Below are 21,364 nucleotides of genomic sequence, written 5' to 3'. Positions count from 1 at the left end.
TATACTACACTACACCACATTATACTATACTACAGTACACAACATTACACTATACTACAGCACACCACATTATACTATACTACACTACACCACATTATACTATACTACACTACACCACATTATACTATACTACACTACACCACATTACACTATTCTACACCACACCACATTATACTATACTACACTACACAACATTACACTATACTACACCACACCACATTATACTATACTACACTACACCACATTATACTATACTACACTACACATTACACTATACTACACTACACCACATTATACTATACTACACTACACCACATTATACTATACTACACTACACTACATTACACTATACTACACCACACCACATTATACTATACTACACTACACCACATTATACTATACTACACTACACCACATTATACTATACTACACTACACAACATTACACTATACTACACCACACCACATTATACTATACTACACTACACCACATTATACTATACTACAGTACACCACATTATACTATACTACACTACACCACATTATACTATACTACACTACACCACATTACACTATTCTACACCACACCACATTATACTATACTACACTACACAACATTACACTATACTACACCACACCACATTATACTATACTACACTACACCACATTATACTATACTACACTACACATTACACTATACTACACCACACCACATTATACTATACTACACTACACCACATTATACTATACTGCACTACACCACATTACACTATACTACACTACACCACATTATACTATACTACACTACAGCACATTATATTATACTACTGTATGTCGAGTTTGCTTTCATGAATAATAAACATGCATTTGCATAAAACATTAAAATTTGCCCATGATCATGTTGATTATTGTATTAAAAACTTGGAAAGTATTAATTTAGGGTACAATAAGGAAAGCGCGATAAAATATTGTAATCGATTGACAACCCCAATATTAATATGACATGACGTCCAGTTACCAGCGTGACAATAAAACAGGTAGAAGTAATGGCTACTTTTTACTAAAGTACATGTCAGAGCCCAAACTTCCTTACTTTAACTTGAGTAAAAATGTATAATTAGTAGTTCAACTTTTACCTGAGTATTTTTTAAACATAAGTCCTGACTTTCCATAAAAGCTGTGACCTTATTTGTATGATTTTGAAGAAGTCGAGGGGTTTGGGGTTCATGAACATTTAAATAGATATGAATCAGTGTTTGACTGATTAATATCATTCTATTATTTAACTGTATATATATATATATATATATATATATATATATATATATATATATATATATATATATATATATATATATATATATATATACACACACACACACAAGAGAATTCTGAGGAGAATTTTTGTAGTCTACACAGGTCATATGACATGACATTTTTTTTATTATTATTTATTTCATTTCATAATGAGTTTTTGAAAGACGTGCGGATAAGTGCCATCTGGGCCACCGTAGTAGGTTGGTTCGTTCCTCCGCTTCTCGCTGTAATCGTTAAAGTACCCGGATGAGGAAGTGATTTGCGTCTCAGCGCATGTGCACGCCTTTGGACGTTGTGTGACATTCCCGGGCACGCGCACCATGGCGACGTCTGCGCTCGGCCCCGTGATGTCGCGTTTAATGAAGTTCAACTGTAGTAGAAGCGGATTTTATCCGCTTGCTGTCATTCAGCACACAGCTGCATACTCCATTGCACTGTCTACTAGTAATAGAGCTGAGAACCAGGGTGAGTGTGTGTGTGTGTGTGTGTGTGTGTGTGTGTGTGTGTGTGTGTGTGTGTGTGTGTGTGTGTGTGTGTGTGTGTGTGTGTAATATGAGTGTGTGACGAGTGTGTGGGTGATGAGGTTGATCAGGTTGTTGACTGTGTTTAATGAATGTGTCTGAGAGTGATCAGGTGTGATCAGTTTGGTGTGTGTGTGTGTGTGAGGGTGGTAAGTGTGTTATGGTGATCAGTTTGGTGTGTGTGATATTGACGAGGGTGATTAGGTTGTGTGTGTGTGTGTGTGTGTGTGTGTGTGTGTGTGTGTGTGTGTGTGTGTGTGTGTGTGTGTGTGTGTGTGTGTGTGTGAGGAGTGTGTTTGTGTGAGGGTGATCAGGTTGAGTGTGTGCGTGTGTGAATAGTGTGTCTGTGTGAGGGTGTTCAGGTTGAGTGTGTGTGTGTGTGTGTGTGTGTGTGTGAATAGTGTGTCTGTGTGAGGGTGTTCAGGTTGAGTGTGTGTGTGTGATGAGTGTGTCTGTGTGAGGGTGTTCAGGTTGACTGTGTGTGTATGAGGGTAATGAGTGTGTCTACATGTGAGAATGCAACTAAACTGAACACAATAATGTGCATATTTATATTATACATATGTAATTATGAATTAAGTGGAAGTGGTTATTTTTTCTTCTTAATTGAACATCCTGCAGACTGTGAAAGTCAATAAAAAGTTTTCTTCTTTCTGTATGATCCATGGCCCAGTCCTTCTCTGCAGCCTGGTGGTTGGGGACCCACTGGTTATAGGATCAGGTTTTTGGGGAATCAATGCTGTATATAAAATAGTGAGATTAAAGCATCAACATGTCCGTTTGCATGTCCTGTGCTGTTTAGCGTCTTGCATTCTGTTAGTTAACAAATCGAATACATTGTTGAGATCTATGTGAGATCTATGGGTCTGAGATACAAGACGTACTGTATGTACTCTATGTACAGTCTAGAATCCCTTTTGAAATTGATCAAGAAAATAAAAAAACACCTCTAATGTCCTCAAAGCAAAAATAAAAATCAATAAGTTTTCCCACCAGTCACAATTGAAAAGGTCTTTAACTCTTCAACCATTTTCACACTATTTTTCCCCTCCATATCCGTAGTCCGAGGTGGTCGGGCTCAGAGGAAACCGAGACGGGCGGTAAGTGCTGAACAATTTTTCTCTGTGCTATGATCGGCTTTGCACAAATAGCAGGTATTTCCAGCATCTACAGAATTTACTCTGCTCTGTGATTCGCAGGCTGGAGAACCACGCACACAGCGGATGGAAGTGGATCAGGACTGGACTGCAGTCTTTCCCACTGCCAAGTCTTTTAAACCCGACGCGGTGCCGCTCCCAGTGCGTATGGGCTACCCGGTAAAAAGAGGGGTTCCTCCAGAGAAAAAGGGCAATCTTGAACTCCTAAAGGTAAACGCAGCTGCCGGACGAGCCGGTGATATTGTGCTGGTATCCACATTTAGTCCCCATTTGCTGTTATAATAACCTCCACTTCTCTGGGAAGATGTTCCACTAGATTTCGGAGTGTGCTTGTGGAGATTTGTGCTCATTCAGTCATTCAAGTGTTAGTAAAACCAGATACTGATGTAGGTTGAGGTGAGGAGGCCTATGGTGCAGTCAGCGTTCCAATTCGTCCCAAAGGTGTTCAATAGGGTTGAGGTCAAAGCTCTAAAGCAGGAGATCTTTCAGTTATGTAGAACATATCTCCATGGAGCTGGCTTTGTGCATGGTCATCTGGAGCAGGTTTGGGTTTCCTAGTTAAAGTTCATGCTACAGCATGAAAAGCCATCCTATAACAATGGTGTGCCTCCTACTTTGTCGTAACAGTTTGTGGAGGAACAAGATATGGCTGGAAATAGAGGTGTCCCAATACCTTTGTTCATTTTGTTCATTTCGTTCATTTAAAATTAGTTCTTTATTCCCTATTTTTTTCATAATCACCATCTTGTGACTGTATTACAGGTTCCAAACTTCTTACACTTAACTCCAGCTGCCATCAAGAAACACTGTGAAGCCCTCAAACGTAAGTCTTTTATGATCCTCTCCTTCTTTTTATTAGTAGCCCCAAACATTTGTTTTATTGTTTTTGATTCCCACACGGTTCTCTGATGCAGAGTTCTGCACCGAGTGGCCTCCTGCTCTGGACTCTGAGGCTAAGTGTATGGACCATTTTCCCATCCAGATTCAGACTAAGGACTACGTATCTTCTGGACCATCGCTCAGGAACCCAGACACTCGAATCGTCACCCTCACCGTGAGTCTTATCTAAACTTCATTCACAATGTACAGTGCATACTGAAAATATTCACGTCACATTTTTTTTTATGTTACCGCCTTATTCCAAAACGTATTAAATGTATTATTGTCCTCAAAATTCTGCAAACAATACCCCATAACGACAACGTGTAAGAAGTTTGTTTTGTGAAATGTTTGCAAATTTATAAAAAACAAAAAAACAAAACCCCACATGTGCATAAGTATTCACAGCCTTTCCCATGACACTCGGTTTTAAGCTCAGGTGCATCCTGTTTTCACTGATCATACTTGAGATTTTTCTACAACTTGACTGAAGTCCACCTGTGGTAAATTTAGTTGATTGGACATGATATGGAAAGGCACACATCTGTTTATATAAGGTCCCACAGTTAACAGTGCATGTCAGAGCATAAACCAAGCCATGAAGTCTAAGGAATTGTCTGTAGACCTCAAAGACAGGATTGTTCTGAGGCACAAATCTGGGAAAGGGTACAGAGAAATTTCTGCAGCATTGGAGGTCCCAATGAGCACAGTGGCCTCCATCATCTGTAAATGAAAGAAGTTTGAATCCACCAGGACTCCTCCTAAAGCGGGCTGCCAGGCCAAACTGAGTGTTCAGGAGAGTAGGGCTTTAGCCAGGGAGATGCCCAAAAACCTGATGGCCATTTTAAGAGTTCCAGCGTTTCTCTGTGAAGAGAGGAGAACCTTCCAGTAGACCAACCATTTATACAGCACTCTACCAATCAGGCCTGTATTGTAGAGTGGCCAGATGGAAGCCACTCCTCAGTAAAAGGCACATGACGGCACGCCTGGAGTTTTCCAAAAGGCACCTGAAAGACTCGGACCATGAGAAACAAAGATGGAACTCTTTGACTTGAATGACAAGCGTCATGTCTGGAGGAAACCAGGCACCGCTCATCGCCAATACCATCCCTACAGTGAAGCATGGTGGTGGCAGCATCATGCTGTGGGGATGTTTTTCAGTGGCAGAAAAAAGGGAAAGATGAACGCAGCTAAGTTGAGAGACATGAAACCCATCTTGGAAAACCTCTGTATGACCCTGGCACACTGTACTGTTATCTTCCGATCTTCTTGTAGCCTCTGCCATCTTTGTGGAGAGCAGCAATTCTGATTATCGAATCCTCAGAGTTCTTTGCCATGAGGTGCCATGTTGAAATTCCAGTGGTCAGTATGAGAGAATTGTACTCATAGCACCACATTTAAACTGCTCTAATACAAGATACACAAATGTGTATGGTCCTGTCAGGCAGATAAAAACATGATCATGATGAATAACGTGGCTTTGCATGCGCACATGATGTACAGCTGTTATCATTTGTGTTCACTCACTTTTGTTGGCAGTTATTAAGACAATAATGACTGTATGTTGAGGTATTTCTGTACTGTTGAGTAAATCTGTACTGTTGTACAAGCTGCACATTGATACTCTAAAATATATCCAAGTCTCATTTCTATAGTATTGTCCTTTGAGATGATACACTACAATGGTTGCTAAAATATGAGGGGTGTACTTACTTTTGTGAGATACTGTGTGTGTGTGTGTGTGTGTGTGTGTGTGTGTGTGTGTGTGTGTGTGTGTGTGTGTGTGTGTGTGTGTGTGTGTGTGTGTGTGTGTGTGTGTGCATAGATCAATGTTAGGGCTGTCAAAATTAATGCGCTGTTAACCCAAATTAATTTTAACGGCACAAATTTTTTAAAGCGCGATTGATGCAACTGTTTTTATTAAAATATTTATTCTTCTATTCTTATTAACATTTATTCATGACGTCTTTTCTTCACTTAGATATAACCACTGAAAATTAATTCCGAACCACTAAACATTTGTTTTGCTGTTGCACCAAAATCTGCCATGACGCACACACATCCGGCAATTAAAACCGTCCGTGTGGAAACGTAGCAAAAGTTCCTTCTGGTGTCCTGCTTATTTACAGAATTTAAAAAGCCATAATTACTTTAAAACAAAAATATGTTTGAATTAGTTTCACTAATTATAAAAATACGTTTTGCTGAAAGCATCCATTTTTGTCCATGCGCATGTTGATCGAGGACGAGAATTCGGACTAAACTAAAAATGTGCGATGAATGCAATTAGCAAGTGCATTGTAAAGCATAACCCCTCCCCCTCATCCCCTCCTCCCCTCCCCCCAATATTTATTTTTTGCTTTAGGTAAAGCTGTCCAGTTTGAATCTCGATGATCACGCCAGGAAGAAAATGATCAAGCTCAGTGGAGAACGCTACAACAAAGATACCGACATACTCACCATTACCACAGACAGGTATCCTGAACTACACGCTCACCTTATACCCATTACATTAAACTTTTCAAACCACAGCCTCTCAGGCTTTAGAGTTACGGCCCCGTGTGGAGTCTCCTGGTAGTTTAATCAGCCGTTATTTCAAATGTATTTATTTCTGCGCAAGTTGAAATAACTTTTTATTTATTACATTTTTTTTTCTTTTTTTTTTAGAACAATCCAAAAATCATTACAATGAATTCATGGTTCTTTATTATATACAAGAAGGAAACACAACAAAACAATAATAATAAAATAACATTATCAACAAAACAGAACAAAGAATCAGATTCTAACCATAGGGACTTAAATCCTTCCACAATAGTAAAAAAAAAAATAATAATAATCTATTATACACGATCAAAATACACTCGGAGATAACAGAAAAGGGGAGACCAAACCTTATCATTGTGTTTGTTTAACAAAACAAAATCTTTTTTCAGATGTGGTGATTTTACCATTTGTTTCATCAATAATTTAACAGAGACTTTAGTACTTTTTTCTAAAAGTTTAGTATTCATTTCTTGGCAATAAGGAGCACGTAGGACATGAATGAGTGGATCAGGATCTTAACCTGAAACATATCAGATAGAATTTGAAATATATTGGTCTAAAATGGGGAATGACTATATAAGAATGGGGTCTCCTCAGTCTGTCACTTATCACATATTCAGAAAGAAATCTGAAAGGTTATACAGGAAACGGTCTGGTACACCATATAATAAAATTCCTACTTTGTAAATTCCCTAAGCAGCCTGACATAAGTTGACATAAGGAAAGCAAAAAAAAGACACTAGACACAAATTGCAAATGTACAAATATAATTGGGCAAATGCAAGAGAAACAGAGTATGCGTGCACATATAAAGTGTGCATGTGCAATATAATATCATCGAGTCCTGCCGAGGTAGACGGGGGTCCATGTCGGTTTTCTCGTTGTAAAGCGGTGCAAATGCAAAATATGCAGAAGTAATGTGTAGTCAATGTTGCTCTTTGTATTGTATGTTTCTGTGGGTGTGGGTGGGTGTGTGTGTGTGTGTGTGTGTGTGTGGGAAGGATGGGGGTCTTACAGAGTAGTGGATGGGTGTCATTCACAAGCCTGATGGCCTGTGGGTAAAAACTATATTTCCAGCTTTGATATTCTGCTTCATCACTCCTGTAGCATCTGTCTGATGGTAGAAGTGTAAAAAGCCTTGAGAGTGAACATGGTCTTAGTGCCTGGGCTTTTACATAAAAATAATCTAATTTACAATGTATTAAAAGAATGTTGTTGTGAAGTAAAATGGAATTTACAATAAAAATAAATATATATCAGCAGCATTTGCAGCTTTTTGATCCTGGGAAGCAGAAACAGTGTGATGGATGGAATATTTCAACAAAATCTGATGTTTTTCTTGGTTAATAATAAACCTGTTTTCAGTAGGGGTGCAACGGTACACGAATGCAATACTTTTGACGTGCAGAACACGGTTAAAACCCGAGTTCTCTCAGGAACGTATTAAGCGGCGGACCGCAAGGTTGTTTAGTCTCCGCCCCGCTCTTTGATCAGTTGTTTTTATTTTTATTATTATTAAACTTGACAACATAAACAATAATAGCAGGCGTACCGGAAATACAATTTGTAGTGCGTTGTTTTGCATTTGTGTGAAATCGCTGCCACCTCCTGGTCATCGCCAGCATTGCAATGTAGATTTTTTTTTTTTTTTATCGTTTTATGTCCAGCTTTAAGAATTTCTCCTAAAAGGAGAAAATCCTGACAATTCTGCATATCAGGGGAGTGAATAAATGAAGGATGGAAGAAATGAAGACATTAAGATATGTAAAACACACACATTTTCCATTTATTTTGAAAATTTGTGCCAATTAAATTTATTACCCAATTTAATCAATATGATAAAGGTGTATTCCATTCATTAGATTTATTCTATTTTAATTGTAGATATTTTATATATTATTTAACCAAGCAGGCATTTTATTTACCATTGTTTTTAAAAATTCACAAATGTTAAAAATAAAAACAACAAGCAATTTTTCGCATTCCCCCCGCTGTCCCACCCTGAACGTGACTTACACCCCTAGTTTTCACCGAATGCTCCTCCGAAGTCACTGATGTCCAATGAGTAGACTTTTTTTGCTGGACACTCCGAACCCTTTAAGTAGAACCCGTGTCTAAACCCTGCACTCTACTTTAGTCCTACCTCTAACCATGACTGAACTGGGTCAGTGTTTGCTCGAGTGTTTGCTCCTGTGCGACACTAATGAAGGCGATCCAGCAGTGTTTTGCGATCCCACCACGCCAAAAACATCAATTGTATGAAAATCATTACAATACTTTGGTCCATATAAAGAGTTTACAGCTCTCGAATGATAAATACGGGGCAGTTCTTTCTCTTCATCTCCCTTTTATACTCTTAAACCAATGCACTCCCATAACAGCTTATTAATTGTGTCATGTGACTGTTTTTCCACAGTTGTCCACTAAGGCAGCAGAACTATGACTATGCCATGTACCTGCTCACTGTACTGTACCATGAGTCCTGGGTGAGTTGGTTGAACTGTTCTTTTTAAATAAATGATGTGCTCATGTCTTTTTATGTGTCTTGATGTATCATGCCAAAGCTCCTATTCACTCATGTGTTCAATGAACTGATCTCATTGCTGTAGATTGCAAGTTGGATATACACTGAAGGCTTTATGCATTTAAACACGCACCCCTGTGCGGCATGTCTGTCCTCCCAGACATCAATTTTTCAGGCTTTTCCATTGTATCCTCGCTCCATTTCATTGAAGGCAGTCGTGTTTTCATGATCCACACAATGCGCCATTAGGGACTCAACCGAGGGGCCTCCAGAGTTTGTGCGCTTTTAGTGCGTTTGGATGCCTAAGGGACAGACCTCTACTCAATCCCTGATGGTGTATTAGGGATGGGTAACAAGAACCGGTATTTTTTGGGTCAATACCAGACAACCGATAAGCTTCAACAATAGTTATCGATACTTGCATTGTTTTATCTACGTGTACTCCGAAGCTAATGGCGAATAAGAAGCTGCTGCTCGTCATTTTCCCGTCCCCGAATGATATCACGTGAACGTCGTTTGCTCGACGTAAGTGATATCCATGCGCATGTGTCTCCGTCCTCTCCCAGCTCCAACTCCCCCTGCCTTAGCCTTTAGTTAGTAGTCTTTGGGGACACCACGGTGGTTTTAAAACGTAAATCTAAATATGAATAAGTCTGGGCTCTAGAAGGGGTTTCACCATCAGTGAGGAGACACCTAGGAACAGCCCCTCACTATTGCGATGTGGGGGGAACTTCTGGGCTTTCACTAAATTTATAGTAAAAGATTTAATGCCCTTCACTACATTACATTCAGTTGTGCTCCTATGCACATGCTGTTCAAATATATTTTGCTATGGAATGCTATGGAATATAAAGAAATTGGTCTTTTTGCACCAAATTATAGAGTATTAGCGATCGATAAATACCTTTTATCGATAAGCAGCATCAGTATCGATAAAATGTAAATGATACTCATCCCTCTAGTGAATGAAGGCCTCCAGTGTTCTGCACTTTTTGAGGGATTTGTACAACTCCTTGGACAGCCCCTGTTTATTATCGACGGCATCAACGAACCGGTATTATGCGGTACTTGTTCAGAGCAGTAGACTTGTGCGATACTTGTTATTCACCATTTCTAAAGTAGAAGGGAGTCTTCAGTTTGTGACTAAATGAATACGATACAGTTGAACTTCTCCCAGGAATGTATTTGTTCCGTTTCACATTTGTAAAGTCGATCATGCACGCAAAAGACCACACCTTTTCCTGGGTACAAATGTTCTAATAATTACGTAGACAAGCCTAAATCAACCCCCCCCCCCCTTTTTTTTTTTTCCTTCATTTGCAAGTCCTCCCTGAATACTTCCGAAGGGCAGGCTAATTCGTTCAGGTGCATTTCCCAGCATGCTGCGCTCCCGCAGGACCACAGGACCCGTGTGTTTTGTAACATGCGCCGTAGCTTTGCTCCAAGTCTACAGCTTTGGCGGAGAAAGGACATGGTGGGGTATTGTTTAGCCTTCCTGGACGAGAAGTGTAACCGTGTCCACTGGCCTTTTTTCAGCAACAATGGCAACCACAGAGGTGCCAGCGAATGGCTCCACACAGCTAGTGACGCTGAATTGTCGGGTGGGGCCAAGAGAGCAAACAATAGTAGTGATTGTCTATGTGGCTGTTCTGGTCTTTTAACACCGAGAGAACGCATGTATCCTCTTGTGTTAAAGGGTAATTGCATTATCAGGGCTTCGACTAAGTGCGCTCCCTTATTAATCACATTCTGTCCTGAATTAGAGGGTCAACACATTAGAAACATCGAAATAAAATCGAATTATTGGAAGTGTTGCCTAAAGCACTGGGGACGAGTCGCATTTATCTTATTTTCTTTCCATTAGCAGAAATTTTAAGTCTTTAACTTTATTAATAGTAAAAGTTTTGACATATAAGCAGCAACAGCATGTGCACAGGATACCAGGATTTGGCCTGCACGAGGTAGAATTAACCGAGTTCTATATACACCGGACTTTCCGACTACAATCAGTCCAAAAGGCAATACTAAGATGCCTAAAGAGCTTCATCACAGCCTGCTTCATCACAGCCTGCTTCATCACAGCCTGCTTCATCACAGCCTGCTTCATCACAGCCTGCTTCATCACAGCCTGCTTCATCACAGCCTGCTTCATCACAGCCTGCTTCATCACAGCCTGCTTCATCACAGCCTGCTTCATCACAGCCTGCTTCATCACAGCCTGCTTCATCACAGCCTGCTTCATCACAGCCTGCTTTCAAAATCCAACTCATTGATGCACCTCCGGTTCTCCTTTAACGCTTTCTCTATTTCAGAAAACGGAGGCGTGGGAGAAAGACAAGACGCGCGCCGACATGGAGGAGTACGTTTGGGAGGACAGCCCCTCTCAGAAGAACGTTCTCGAAACCTTATTGCGCATGCATCCGCTCAAGGAGAAACCCGAGGACGAAGGAGCCGTACGGGAGGAGCTGCTGAGACGGACGGAGGTGCAGGAGTACAAAAACTCCGTGACCAAGCTCAAGAACGAAGGAGAGACCGAGAGCAACATGCTGCAGTACAAAGAGGCTGTGAAGAAGCTGCTGAATATCTAAATCTGTACATTTTAGCGAGGAGTTGGCTTTCAGTTTTCCCTGTTTTAGTCGTATAATGCGATTATTGCCATTATGTTCATATGGTGGATCTCAGTGTGAGCCATCATTTCGAGTCCCTTGATGCGTATGGACTTTGGTCTGCAAAGAACCTTCATTCTTTGCAGTGTGTTTTTGTTTATCGGTTATGTAAATACCATCTCTATTAACAGTAAATAAAATCGATTCCTTCAAATATATACATGTGATGACTAGTGGTTTTCTACAATTAAAGTTTTGCTCTTTTTTGTAAGAATTCATTAAGTTTTTCTCAGTTGCTTTCTCAGATCAGAAACAAATTTCTCAAATCTACTCGTTCAACCGCCACATCACGTAGTCACTTGTGCACATCATGAACGCAATTTTCTGCATTTGAACAAACTGTGAATGCTTCAGTGCATTTTTAATTGATTGGCTATGATCGTCTGCTGTTTTCTACATTACCAAGATATTTTATACTGGTTCTCACCTGAATAGTCTGAAACCCAAAAACATAATGGCATCAGTTCATTTCATCTCTGAATACAAAATGGTTATAAAATGGAACATATTTTTTTTCACATTTCTATTCAGCTTGTAAATGTGTCATGAATTGATAAATTGTGCAGTTGGATCTATGTTCTCAGATAAACCAATGATCAACTGTCAAAAATAGGTCAAAGGTGAATCTTTTTAAAGCAAAACACAGAATTACAATTCCTGAAAATGGAGGAACAACCAGGAAACGAAAGAACACCAGTACAGAACAGTACAAGTGTGAATCCTCACTTTCTATTGCAATCAATATCCCGCATACTGTACAGTAATGTGTACATTTGTGCTGTTGAGATTCATAGATGCCACATGGAAGAAATTCAGTTTTGTGTATTTTCAATCATCGTAATCCAAACCATAGTTTACATCAGGAAATGCTGAACTCGTGCGCTATTGACAACCACTAAACCTTTTCAGGATCTTGTTTTTTGACGATGACAAAAGGACCTTATCATTTTTATAGCAATGAGATGTTCATTGAGACAAATACATACTTTTGAAAGACTGTTAGGGTTTGGAGAAAAGTACAGGCTTTTGCAAGACATTCCTTGTGGTGCTGTTTGTAGAAATTGTTGAGAAATGCACTTAATGGTTTGCAAATATTAAAGATGATTTGAAAATGCTATTAAGCAACTGAGGAAAAACTGTAATAAAAAAAAAAAAGAAAACTAATATTGAATAGTTTCTAGTTACCCATCTGCATTTGTACCTGTTCCACCAGCTATATTGTGAAATAAGAGTGTGTGGTTCATTAAAAAAAGAAAAAGATGAAGCTTGGACACCTTCCTATGAACGAATATGACTCAGTCTACTCTAGCAACACATGATCAGTAAAAGCAAAAGCCTTTCTATGGACGCCTTGTTCAAATAATTCTCTCAAAGTCTGGTAAGTATACCCAGTTGCACCATTAGTTTCTGCTCGGATCTGTGGGTTATGGGAAAAGAGTAACCCGACGCCTTTAACAAAAAGTTCCGGCTTTTTCCATTTGAGCAAAAACTAGGCCATGCCCAGGTGACTGTTGCACTCTGAACAGCTTCTAGCACTTAAAGCCCAAGTGCCTTTACAGAACAAAACCCAGCTTGTTAGCAGTCTTGCTTGGAAGCGTCCATCAAACTACTTAACGTGAACATCAAGTTTTCTTTGCTGGTTTTGGTTTCTCAACAATTTGGTATTTGAGTACTGTCTAGTGCACATATTGTTTATCTTTTCTTTTTTTTTTTTTTTTTAGAATATTTTTGGACCGGATTTATGTCATTGCAGACTTAAAAAAAAAAAAAAAAAAGATTGGATGTGAAGAAAGAAATACAGTATGTATGAGTGGCATCACATTCGTGAGTCTGATTGTATTAGGCCATGTCCACATTAATACGTTTTCGTTTGAGAACGCATATTTCTCTCTCCGTTTTGGCCTTCCATCCACACTTACGGCGTTTTCAGCCAAAAAAAAAAAAAAAAAAAAAAACGCTCTCCAACGCAGATACATTTAAAAACGCTGTCGCACTGTGAAAACGATGACACATTTTTAGTCATTGCCCCGAGGTTTCGAAGAACCGCAAAGTAAATACATCTTACGTTTTGCTCGTGTGCAGTACAGAGGCGTAAGCGTTTTCAAACGTTTCGGTGTGGATGAGCAACTTTTGGGAAACACCTGAAAACTAAAGTGTGGATGCGGAGCGTTTTTAAATGAAAACTGCGTTTTCAAATTTATCTGGATTCATGAAGACAAAGCCTAAAATTCTAAGTAATGCTCAAAATATTGTGTCCTGGTTAAGGACGAGCATGAACGATGACGCATATGCATTAACACCATACCTGGAAGCGTTTTTGTATCCAATTTTGGTCAATAATGGCCATATTGCTTTTATTTGGGACAGAAAAAAACCCCCACATTGAATAGTGTCTTTGTGCAAGTTAATATAATAAGAATTCTGGATTCTTTAAATCTGGACATCTTTTGTTCAAAGTAGCTGTGATTGTGCGACAGGGTGCGACAAAAGTGGCATTTGCGGAAAAACTGACTAAAGTGTCTGAAGAACCTGATTCATGAGCTCTCCCTCACGAAGACATATTTGATTAGGCGCATGGAGCCCTTATTACCTATTAGAGTGGTCTGGTATCTCCCCTTCCTCCTCCTCCTCCTTCCTCTCCAACTCGCTGCCATCAACACGGAACAACAGCAGCCACAAGCTAAAGCTGCACAGGTTGCCAAGGTCACCAGGACAGTGTTGGCTGCCAGATGCCATGCTTGTGTCAATCCTCCATCACTTACAGGATGTTGACTATTACCGGTTGTGATATTACGGCTAATATAACCTTTGGTGTCGTTGAGGTAGGGCTGGCTGTCCTCTACGAGGGTAGGGGGTGTTGGTGAGGTGTTTAGGCCCGAATTGGTTTCTGGAGATGCTGTAGTTGAGTGATGGATATTTAAAGCGGTCGGTCCGATTGTGGTTGAGGAAACATCAGTGGAAGCCGATTCAGAACCTGTCGTTGGAAATGGAGTGTTCCTTTTTCCCATTGGAGGAGATGCTGTTATCTGCGGGTGATTATGGGACCAGGAGGTGGTTGTGAGGCTATTAGTCATCACTTGTCCTGTTGTTACATACCCTGTTGTGGTTTTTGGAGGAGTAAGAGGAGTTGAAGTGAAGGGAGCATTTGAGGGGCTTAGCTGGGCCGTAGAAAGGGTAGTATGAGCTGTAGTCTCCTCTTTACTACTTTGCAGAATACTTGGCAGAGGTACAGGTATGGTTGTAGTCTCCCCTTTACCACTTGGGATTGTACTCTCTTGTGTACTAATTGGTAGAGTATCTGATAAGAGTGTAGGCATTGTTATAGTTTGTTTTGTACTACTTTTGGGAATACTTGACAGATCAACAGGCAAAATACTTGAGAGAGGGTCAGGTGTGGTTGTAGTCTCTACCGTAATACTATGTAGGGCACTTGAGAGGGGGGCAGACATTGTGGTAGCCTCTCCTGTAATACTTTGCAGACTATTTGGGAGAGGGAAAAACAAGCTTGGAGTTGCTCCTGTCCTACTTTGAGGGGTAATTGTGAGGTGGACAAATGTGGTTGTAGTTTCCAGAGTATCCGAGAAAGGGCCAGGTGTGGTTGATGTGGTATGACCACTACTAATGGTACTAATGGATAAAATTGGCATGGTTTCAAACTGTGTGGACGTGGGATGGCTGATAGTATATCTTCTTGTGATTTCAGCTCCTTGGGAAGAGGATGGTGAGCTTGATGTAACATGACTGGATAGTTGTAAAGGTGAAAAAGTGGTCCTGAAAGTATGTACAGGTTGGGGCATTGAGCTTGTTTGCCTGTTCGTAAAGCTGAATGAAGGTTGCATGGTACTCCTTGGAGGTGGGGATCCCTTTGTGGTAGAAATTATACTAGGGTCCGTCAAGGGATTGCTAACAATACGAGTAGAAATGAGTTGAGATGATCGCTTTAAGGTTGTGGATCTCTGTATTGCTGAAGTAGGAAGTGTGCCTCGGTTATCTTGGGTGGTGTAAACAGGGAAAGGAGGAGGAGTAGAGATGCTAATGTTGGATGTTGTTGCGTTAGTAGATGTTTTGGGGCTAGTGGCAGGAAGAGTTGGATGGGCTGGGCTGCTGGGCTCCACTTGAGGCCGGTTGAACTGACGTTTGTCCGTACCAGACAAGTCAGAGGTGTTAAGTGAGGCCAGGTGAGGTAGCACTTGGACATTAGAGGGGAAAAGGTTTCCAAATATCAACAAGTCAGGATCCATGCCTGGAAACACACACAATTTAAACAGTCACATCGGCAATATATGTTAATTAAAATGAGTTCTATACAACTCATCTTAATGCTTCAAGCAGTTAATCACAGACACCATGTACATAGATACTTAAGCTCACCTATTCACATTTATGACATTTGGCAGAGGCTCTTATTCAGAGCCACTTACAAATTACCAGTTAAGAGTTAAGGGCCTTGCTTAAGGGCCAGCTGCTGGCAGTGCTGGGATTTAAACCTTTTGATCCAGAGTCTAATGCCTTAACTTAATTTTTCATCTAGTTCTTCCATGTTTCCCCCCTAGTTTTCCCATATTTGTCCTGTAGACTCCCACTAATTTCTCATATTTTTCCCTAGTTTTCCCATATATTCCATCTAGTTTTTCCATAGTTTCCCCTATTATTTCCACACACACTATCCTAACTAGTGTATTGAACAAATTTTCACAACCAATACTCCAAAGCAGTGTGTTTTTGGGATGTGTATTAAACGAAAGAACATACAGTAACCTAAGCTCAGGATCCAGCTGAGGATCCTGGAGCTATGAGGCATCAATACAGCCTGTTGTGCCACCATTCCATCCTAACATTATGCAACATTTTAAACCATAGAGTTAAATGATAGCGCGTAAATATACAGTCTAATGCCCACTGATTTGTGGATACCTGACCATTAAAGCAATATGTCATTCTCCCCTAAACCATTGCCACAAACTTGCAAGCACACAATTGTATAGGATGTTTTGAAATGCCGTAGGATTATAATTTTCCAACAGGCCTAAAATTATTCCAGTAGATCAATACTGACCAAGACATTGTTTGCTGGGTATCATGTATAAGAAACTGAGGGGTCCTTCAGAGCCCTGAACTACACTTTGTGAAGAACCAGAACAGTGTTTTTTCCACCAGTCCTCGAATCCCCAGTTGTTGTGTAATTCATATATTTACAGTGGAACCCGGTTATGTCGACGACCTAGGGGACGCCAAAAAGCGTCGAGATAACCGATGATCGAGATAAACAAAAACCAATATGGCAGCAAAATATTAACGTGCTTGAAATTTCTGTGTACATGATGTGCGTTAATAAATGAGAATGTACATGCACATGTTTTTGGAGTTTTCTTTTCACAACAGCGTTGCCGCGATTTGTTTGATAAAGGCATGCTATACAAAATCATAAAAAACGTGCGGGATGTAGTTCGTTTTTACAAAAAGCTAACCAGTGTCAACATTAAATTCTTGAGTAATTTCACTCTGACGCAGCTCTGAAAAGTATCCTACACCTGTAGCATCTGTAAGGCTTGATTTTTCCGCCACTTACCGTGAGTTTTTCTGCGGCCGCACAGTGCCGTCTCACTACCGTATTTTCGCGTATATAAGATGCACCCTGGGTGAGGGGTATGTAAAACTTTCTATAAGACGCGTCTTATATAAGCGAAAATACGGTAGTGAGATGCAGACGTGGCAAAAGCCAGCAATTGGTCATGCAGATCGAGATAACCGACGTTAAGTGGCAAATTTGCCCCCCCTTTTGCTCGAGATATTAGGGTCCGTCGACATAACTGATTAAAAATGCTAAGACAAAGCGAGAATTTGGCGGTTCCACTACAAAAACATCGACTTAATAGGGTTGGCGAGTTAACCGAGGTCGAGATAAGAGGGTTCGACTGTATTACTTAAATAATCTTGTCATTAGGGGGGTCCCGCATCCCCCGGCCCCCATCAATTCGAGCACTGCTTCCCACAACGTTGGATGCATATACTTGTACATGATGTCTTTGGATGTGGTAGCATGAAATTTTCTCTTCACTTGAGCTAGGAGACCTGAACCAGTTCCAGTATGACCATAGTCCTGTGCACAATGCCATGAAGATATGGTCTACATTAGTGGTCCCCAACCCCCGGGCCGCAGACCGGCACCGGTCGGTGGGTCAATTGGTACCGGGCCGCACAATACATAGCCTACATTATTTCCGTTTTATTTATTATCTGATTCTGAACGATGTTTTATCTGTCTATGCGTCACTCTTGATGCATGTCATGATGCCTCGGTCACGTGTCTTACCTCCATCCTCTACCTTCTTAAAGGGGCGGCTCCGGCCCCTAACACATAATACATTACCGCTAAATTAAAACCCCCAAGCTAGCAAAATGAACAAACAACAACACAGTGGATTCACGTTTAATATTATATGTAGAAAATACTAGTTTTTAAACCGGTCCGTTAAAAATATTGTCCGACAATAATCCGGTCCAAAAAAGCGCACAAAAGGTTGGGGACCACTAGTTTACATGAGCTGGTGTGGAAGATCTTAAGTGGCCTTAAATAGAGCTCTAACCTTCACCCTATTGAACACCTTTGGGATGAACTGGAACACTGACTGCATCCCGTGTCTCCTTAGGTAACATCAGTGCCTGGTCTCACTAATGATCCTCTACCTAAATGAACACAAATCCTCACAGCCACACTCCAAAATCTAGTGGAAATCAAACATTTGGCCATATACATTATAGCATTGTAATTGTTTTCTAGATCTAAAAAATCAATATAATACTTGAGCACCCACCTTTAGTAACATTGAACAGGATGACATTGGCCCTTTGATGGAGTGCACAGCTTTGCAGCGAAGGGCAGTGGAGGTGAAAGCAATTGACACTGTCCTGAGTGGTGTTGTAATGAAACACAGCCACGTTACAGGAAACTGCAAGTCGGGGAACACAGCACGTTAACTTTAACCGTAGACCCAACAGGTTTTAATTCCGAATCAAGTAAGCGGCAGCACACATCACACGCAAAAACACATCAAAACCAGGACATTTGTGTACGTTATATGTATAATAGATGCACTTGCACAAAGCAGTTTGAAATCCAAAAAATAATTTTTTGTTACACATTGTCCCCGTGTTACTTTTCGATCTTTACGATGACGAGAGCGACAAAATTTCACATGGCAGACAAATGTAGCAGCGTAAGCTCCGCCCTCCACTCACCAAACGACACTCGTCCATGCGCACGCTGGACATATATATATATACTGTATAGTTTACAGTACGGTACTGTAAATTGCTCTATTTTTGTGTACTGTACTGTAGTGCATTAAATCATTATTAAATTACAATATACTACCCCATACTGATCACCATTCTCCTGGGTAGCCTAGGTGATGTCTCGATTTACGATATTTTCAAATTTTCGAAAGGGTCATCGGAAAAGATCTCATAAGTCAGGGACTAGCTGTATACGCATTGTACTGTTTTGCACTATTGTGCTTTTTTTTTGTAATGTTTGCACTGGTTGGAGATTTAAATTAGGAATATTACTGCATGTATTATACACCACAGCTGTCAAAAAAAGTAATTAAATTTGAAATGTTAAAAATGTCTGGTTTTTTTTGTATTACTATTATTATTTTTTTAAATTAAATAACTATTTGCAAAACGCATTTTGCATTTTTGTTCTTTTATTTTGCATGAAAACTATTTTACATTTCAATGTTTAACAATAGTCATTATTATTATTATTATTATTATTAAAGATTAAATAATTTAAAAAAAATCGGAAAATAATTTTATGAAGATTTTTTTTTAATAGGTAATTCTTTTGGTCATTTATTTAATCTCATGAGTAGATTCTAGATCAGAGTCTGGTCTGGAGAGTTGATAGAGCTGATAACAGAGAGCTAGTGGGATGCTGGAACTCACAGTTGGAGGTGAGGCAGCAGGCTCGGCTGCAGTTCTGCGCGCTCTCTTCGCGGTAAAGCCGCAGCAGCTGCGCGCCTCTGCGCTGCGACTCCTCCGCGTCCACGTGCAGCCCCGGAAAGCGCCGGATCCAGCAGTTCCTGTAATAGGATGTCGAGGAGCATTGGGACTTTGTGTAACTCACCAGACTCAACACGGACAGGAACCACCAGGTGACGATCATCGCGCGATTTATTTTTATTTATTATTTCGGTCACGTCAACGTGAACATGTCTAGAGCGCGCCGACTTCTGGACGCAGGTGCTGAAGGTGTGCGTGTGCGTGTGCAGGTGATCGAGAGCGTGCAGGGACGTACGAGAACCGCTGCCACGCCCTCCTCCCATTTTTACGAAATAAATGGCAAAAGTATTCGGACACCCACATACAATTGTGCAAAATGTCTCTGGATGCAGAAGCATTGATTTTTTCCTTCATTTGAGACCCAAAACTGTTCCAGCATGACAATTAAACCAGCTTCATGAAGATATTTTTTTTACATGCGTTGGAGTGGAAGATCTCCTGTTATAGCTCCATGCCTCCAATCCTATTGAACACATTTGGAATGAACAAGAACTGTGTCTAAATGAGCAGAGATCTCCACAAGCACACTTTGGTGGAACATCTTCGGAGACTGTTGAATGAAGTGTTAAATGGGATGTGCAAAAATATACCACATACCAATCTTATAGTCAGGTGTCCACAAACCTTTTGTCCATATACACAGATCAGGCATAACATTATGACCACCTGACTAAAATATTGTGTTGGTCCCCCCTTTTGCTGCAAAAGCATTAACATTGAGCTACGAAAGCTTGTTTGTCTGTCACCTTCACCTGCCACATACCAAGGCATCAATGTGCCTCAGCTGCCCACAATCCTGTCGCCGGTTCACCACTGTTCCTTCCTTGGACCACTTTTGGTAGATACTGAGCACTGCAGACCGGGAAACCCTACAAGAGCTGCAGTTTTGGAGATGCTCTGCCCCAGTCGTCTAGACGTCTAGATGTCACATTTTGGCCCTTGTTAAACTCGCTCAAATCCTTACGCTCACCCATTTTTCCTGCTTATAACTTTATGGACAACTTTACTTACTGCCTGAAATATCCCACCCACTAACACCCCAGTAATTAGAAAAAATATCTTTTAGGTAACATTTGCTATCATTCTCAGCCTTTTTAGTTACTGGCCACTTCCTGGACCTGTCTTGTATGGAAGATCCGATCATTATGATAAAATGTGTCAGTATCAAAAGTACCAGACAAACAGTTCTAAGATTGCAGTGAGAATACTAATACATTTGCACCCACTGTCTTCTTCTTCTTCTTCTTCTTTCGTCTGCTCCCATTAGGGGGCATCCGTCTCCATACCCCCCTGTCCTCTACATCTGCCTCTTTCACACCAACTACCTGAACCTCCTCCTTGGCCTTCCTCTTTTCCTCCTTTCTGGTGGCTCCATCCTCAGCATTCTTTTACCAATATAACTCATGTCCCTCCTCTGCACATGTCCAAACCATCTCAATCTCGCCTCCCTCACCTTGTCTCCAAAACGTTCTACATGGGCTGTCCCTCTGATAAACTCATTTCTAATCTATGAAAGCTAAATCATTTTAGGAGTTGGTAGCTCAGTGGTGAAGGCTGTGTGTTACTGATCAGAAAAGAGTTTAAGTGGCAGCTGGTATCGCCAAGCTGCCACTCTTGAGCAAGACCCTTAACCCTCAGTGCTCCAGGGGGCACTGTATCATGGCTGACTCTGCGCTCAGACCCTCAG

General features: G+C 40.6%; 2 protein-coding genes across 2 annotated transcripts; one reads left to right on the top strand and one right to left on the bottom strand.

Moving 5' to 3' along the window:
• Nucleotides 1-1,534: 1,534 nt before the first annotated feature.
• Nucleotides 1,535-11,768, top strand: mrps35 (mitochondrial ribosomal protein S35). Its single transcript, XM_083546476.1, has 8 exons — nucleotides 1,535-1,781; nucleotides 2,900-2,937; nucleotides 3,037-3,204; nucleotides 3,757-3,817; nucleotides 3,909-4,048; nucleotides 6,239-6,348; nucleotides 8,837-8,906; nucleotides 11,257-11,768. Exons 1-8 carry the CDS (start codon nucleotides 1,637-1,639, stop codon nucleotides 11,530-11,532), a joined length of 1,008 nt encoding a protein of 335 aa, XP_083402602.1. The 5' UTR covers nucleotides 1,535-1,636; the 3' UTR covers nucleotides 11,533-11,768.
• Nucleotides 11,769-13,759: 1,991 nt separating this feature from the next.
• Nucleotides 13,760-19,896, bottom strand: mansc4 (MANSC domain containing 4). The gene is made up of 3 exons (XM_083547403.1): nucleotides 19,561-19,896; nucleotides 18,426-18,560; nucleotides 13,760-15,853 (listed from the first exon to the last, which is right to left on the bottom strand). The coding sequence occupies exons 1-3, from the start codon at nucleotides 19,778-19,780 to the stop codon at nucleotides 14,145-14,147; spliced, it is 2,064 nt and encodes a 687-aa protein (XP_083403529.1). The 5' UTR covers nucleotides 19,781-19,896; the 3' UTR covers nucleotides 13,760-14,144.
• Between the last annotated feature and the right edge of the window lie 1,468 nt (nucleotides 19,897-21,364).

The sequence above is a fragment of the Silurus aristotelis genome, assembly GCF_946808225.1.
Source record: "Silurus aristotelis genome assembly, chromosome: 7".
NCBI classification, from domain to species: domain Eukaryota; kingdom Metazoa; phylum Chordata; class Actinopteri; order Siluriformes; family Siluridae; genus Silurus; species Silurus aristotelis.
The sequence above is the reverse complement of the archived record's forward strand: the minus strand, read 5'-3'. Positions and strand labels throughout refer to the sequence as shown.

Excerpts from the sequence above, each read along its gene's own strand:
- mrps35 (XM_083546476.1), top strand. The coding sequence starts at position 1,637 with ATGGCGACGTCTGCGCTCGGCCCCGTGATGTCGCGTTTAATGAAGTTC. Across the intron at positions 1,782-2,899 it reads TAATAGAGCTGAGAACCAGG|TCCGAGGTGGTCGGGCTCAG; the intron begins GTGAGTGTGTGT and ends CCATATCCGTAG. Across the intron at positions 4,049-6,238 it reads CTCGAATCGTCACCCTCACC|GTAAAGCTGTCCAGTTTGAA; the intron begins GTGAGTCTTATC and ends TTTTTGCTTTAG.
- mansc4 (XM_083547403.1), bottom strand. The coding sequence starts at position 19,780 with ATGATCGTCACCTGGTGGTTCCTGTCCGTGTTGAGTCTGGTGAGTTAC. Across the intron at positions 18,561-19,560 it reads CTGCTGCCTCACCTCCAACT|TTTCCTGTAACGTGGCTGTG; the intron begins GTGAGTTCCAGC and ends CCCGACTTGCAG. Across the intron at positions 15,854-18,425 it reads CCTGTTCAATGTTACTAAAG|GCATGGATCCTGACTTGTTG; the intron begins GTGGGTGCTCAA and ends GTGTGTTTCCAG.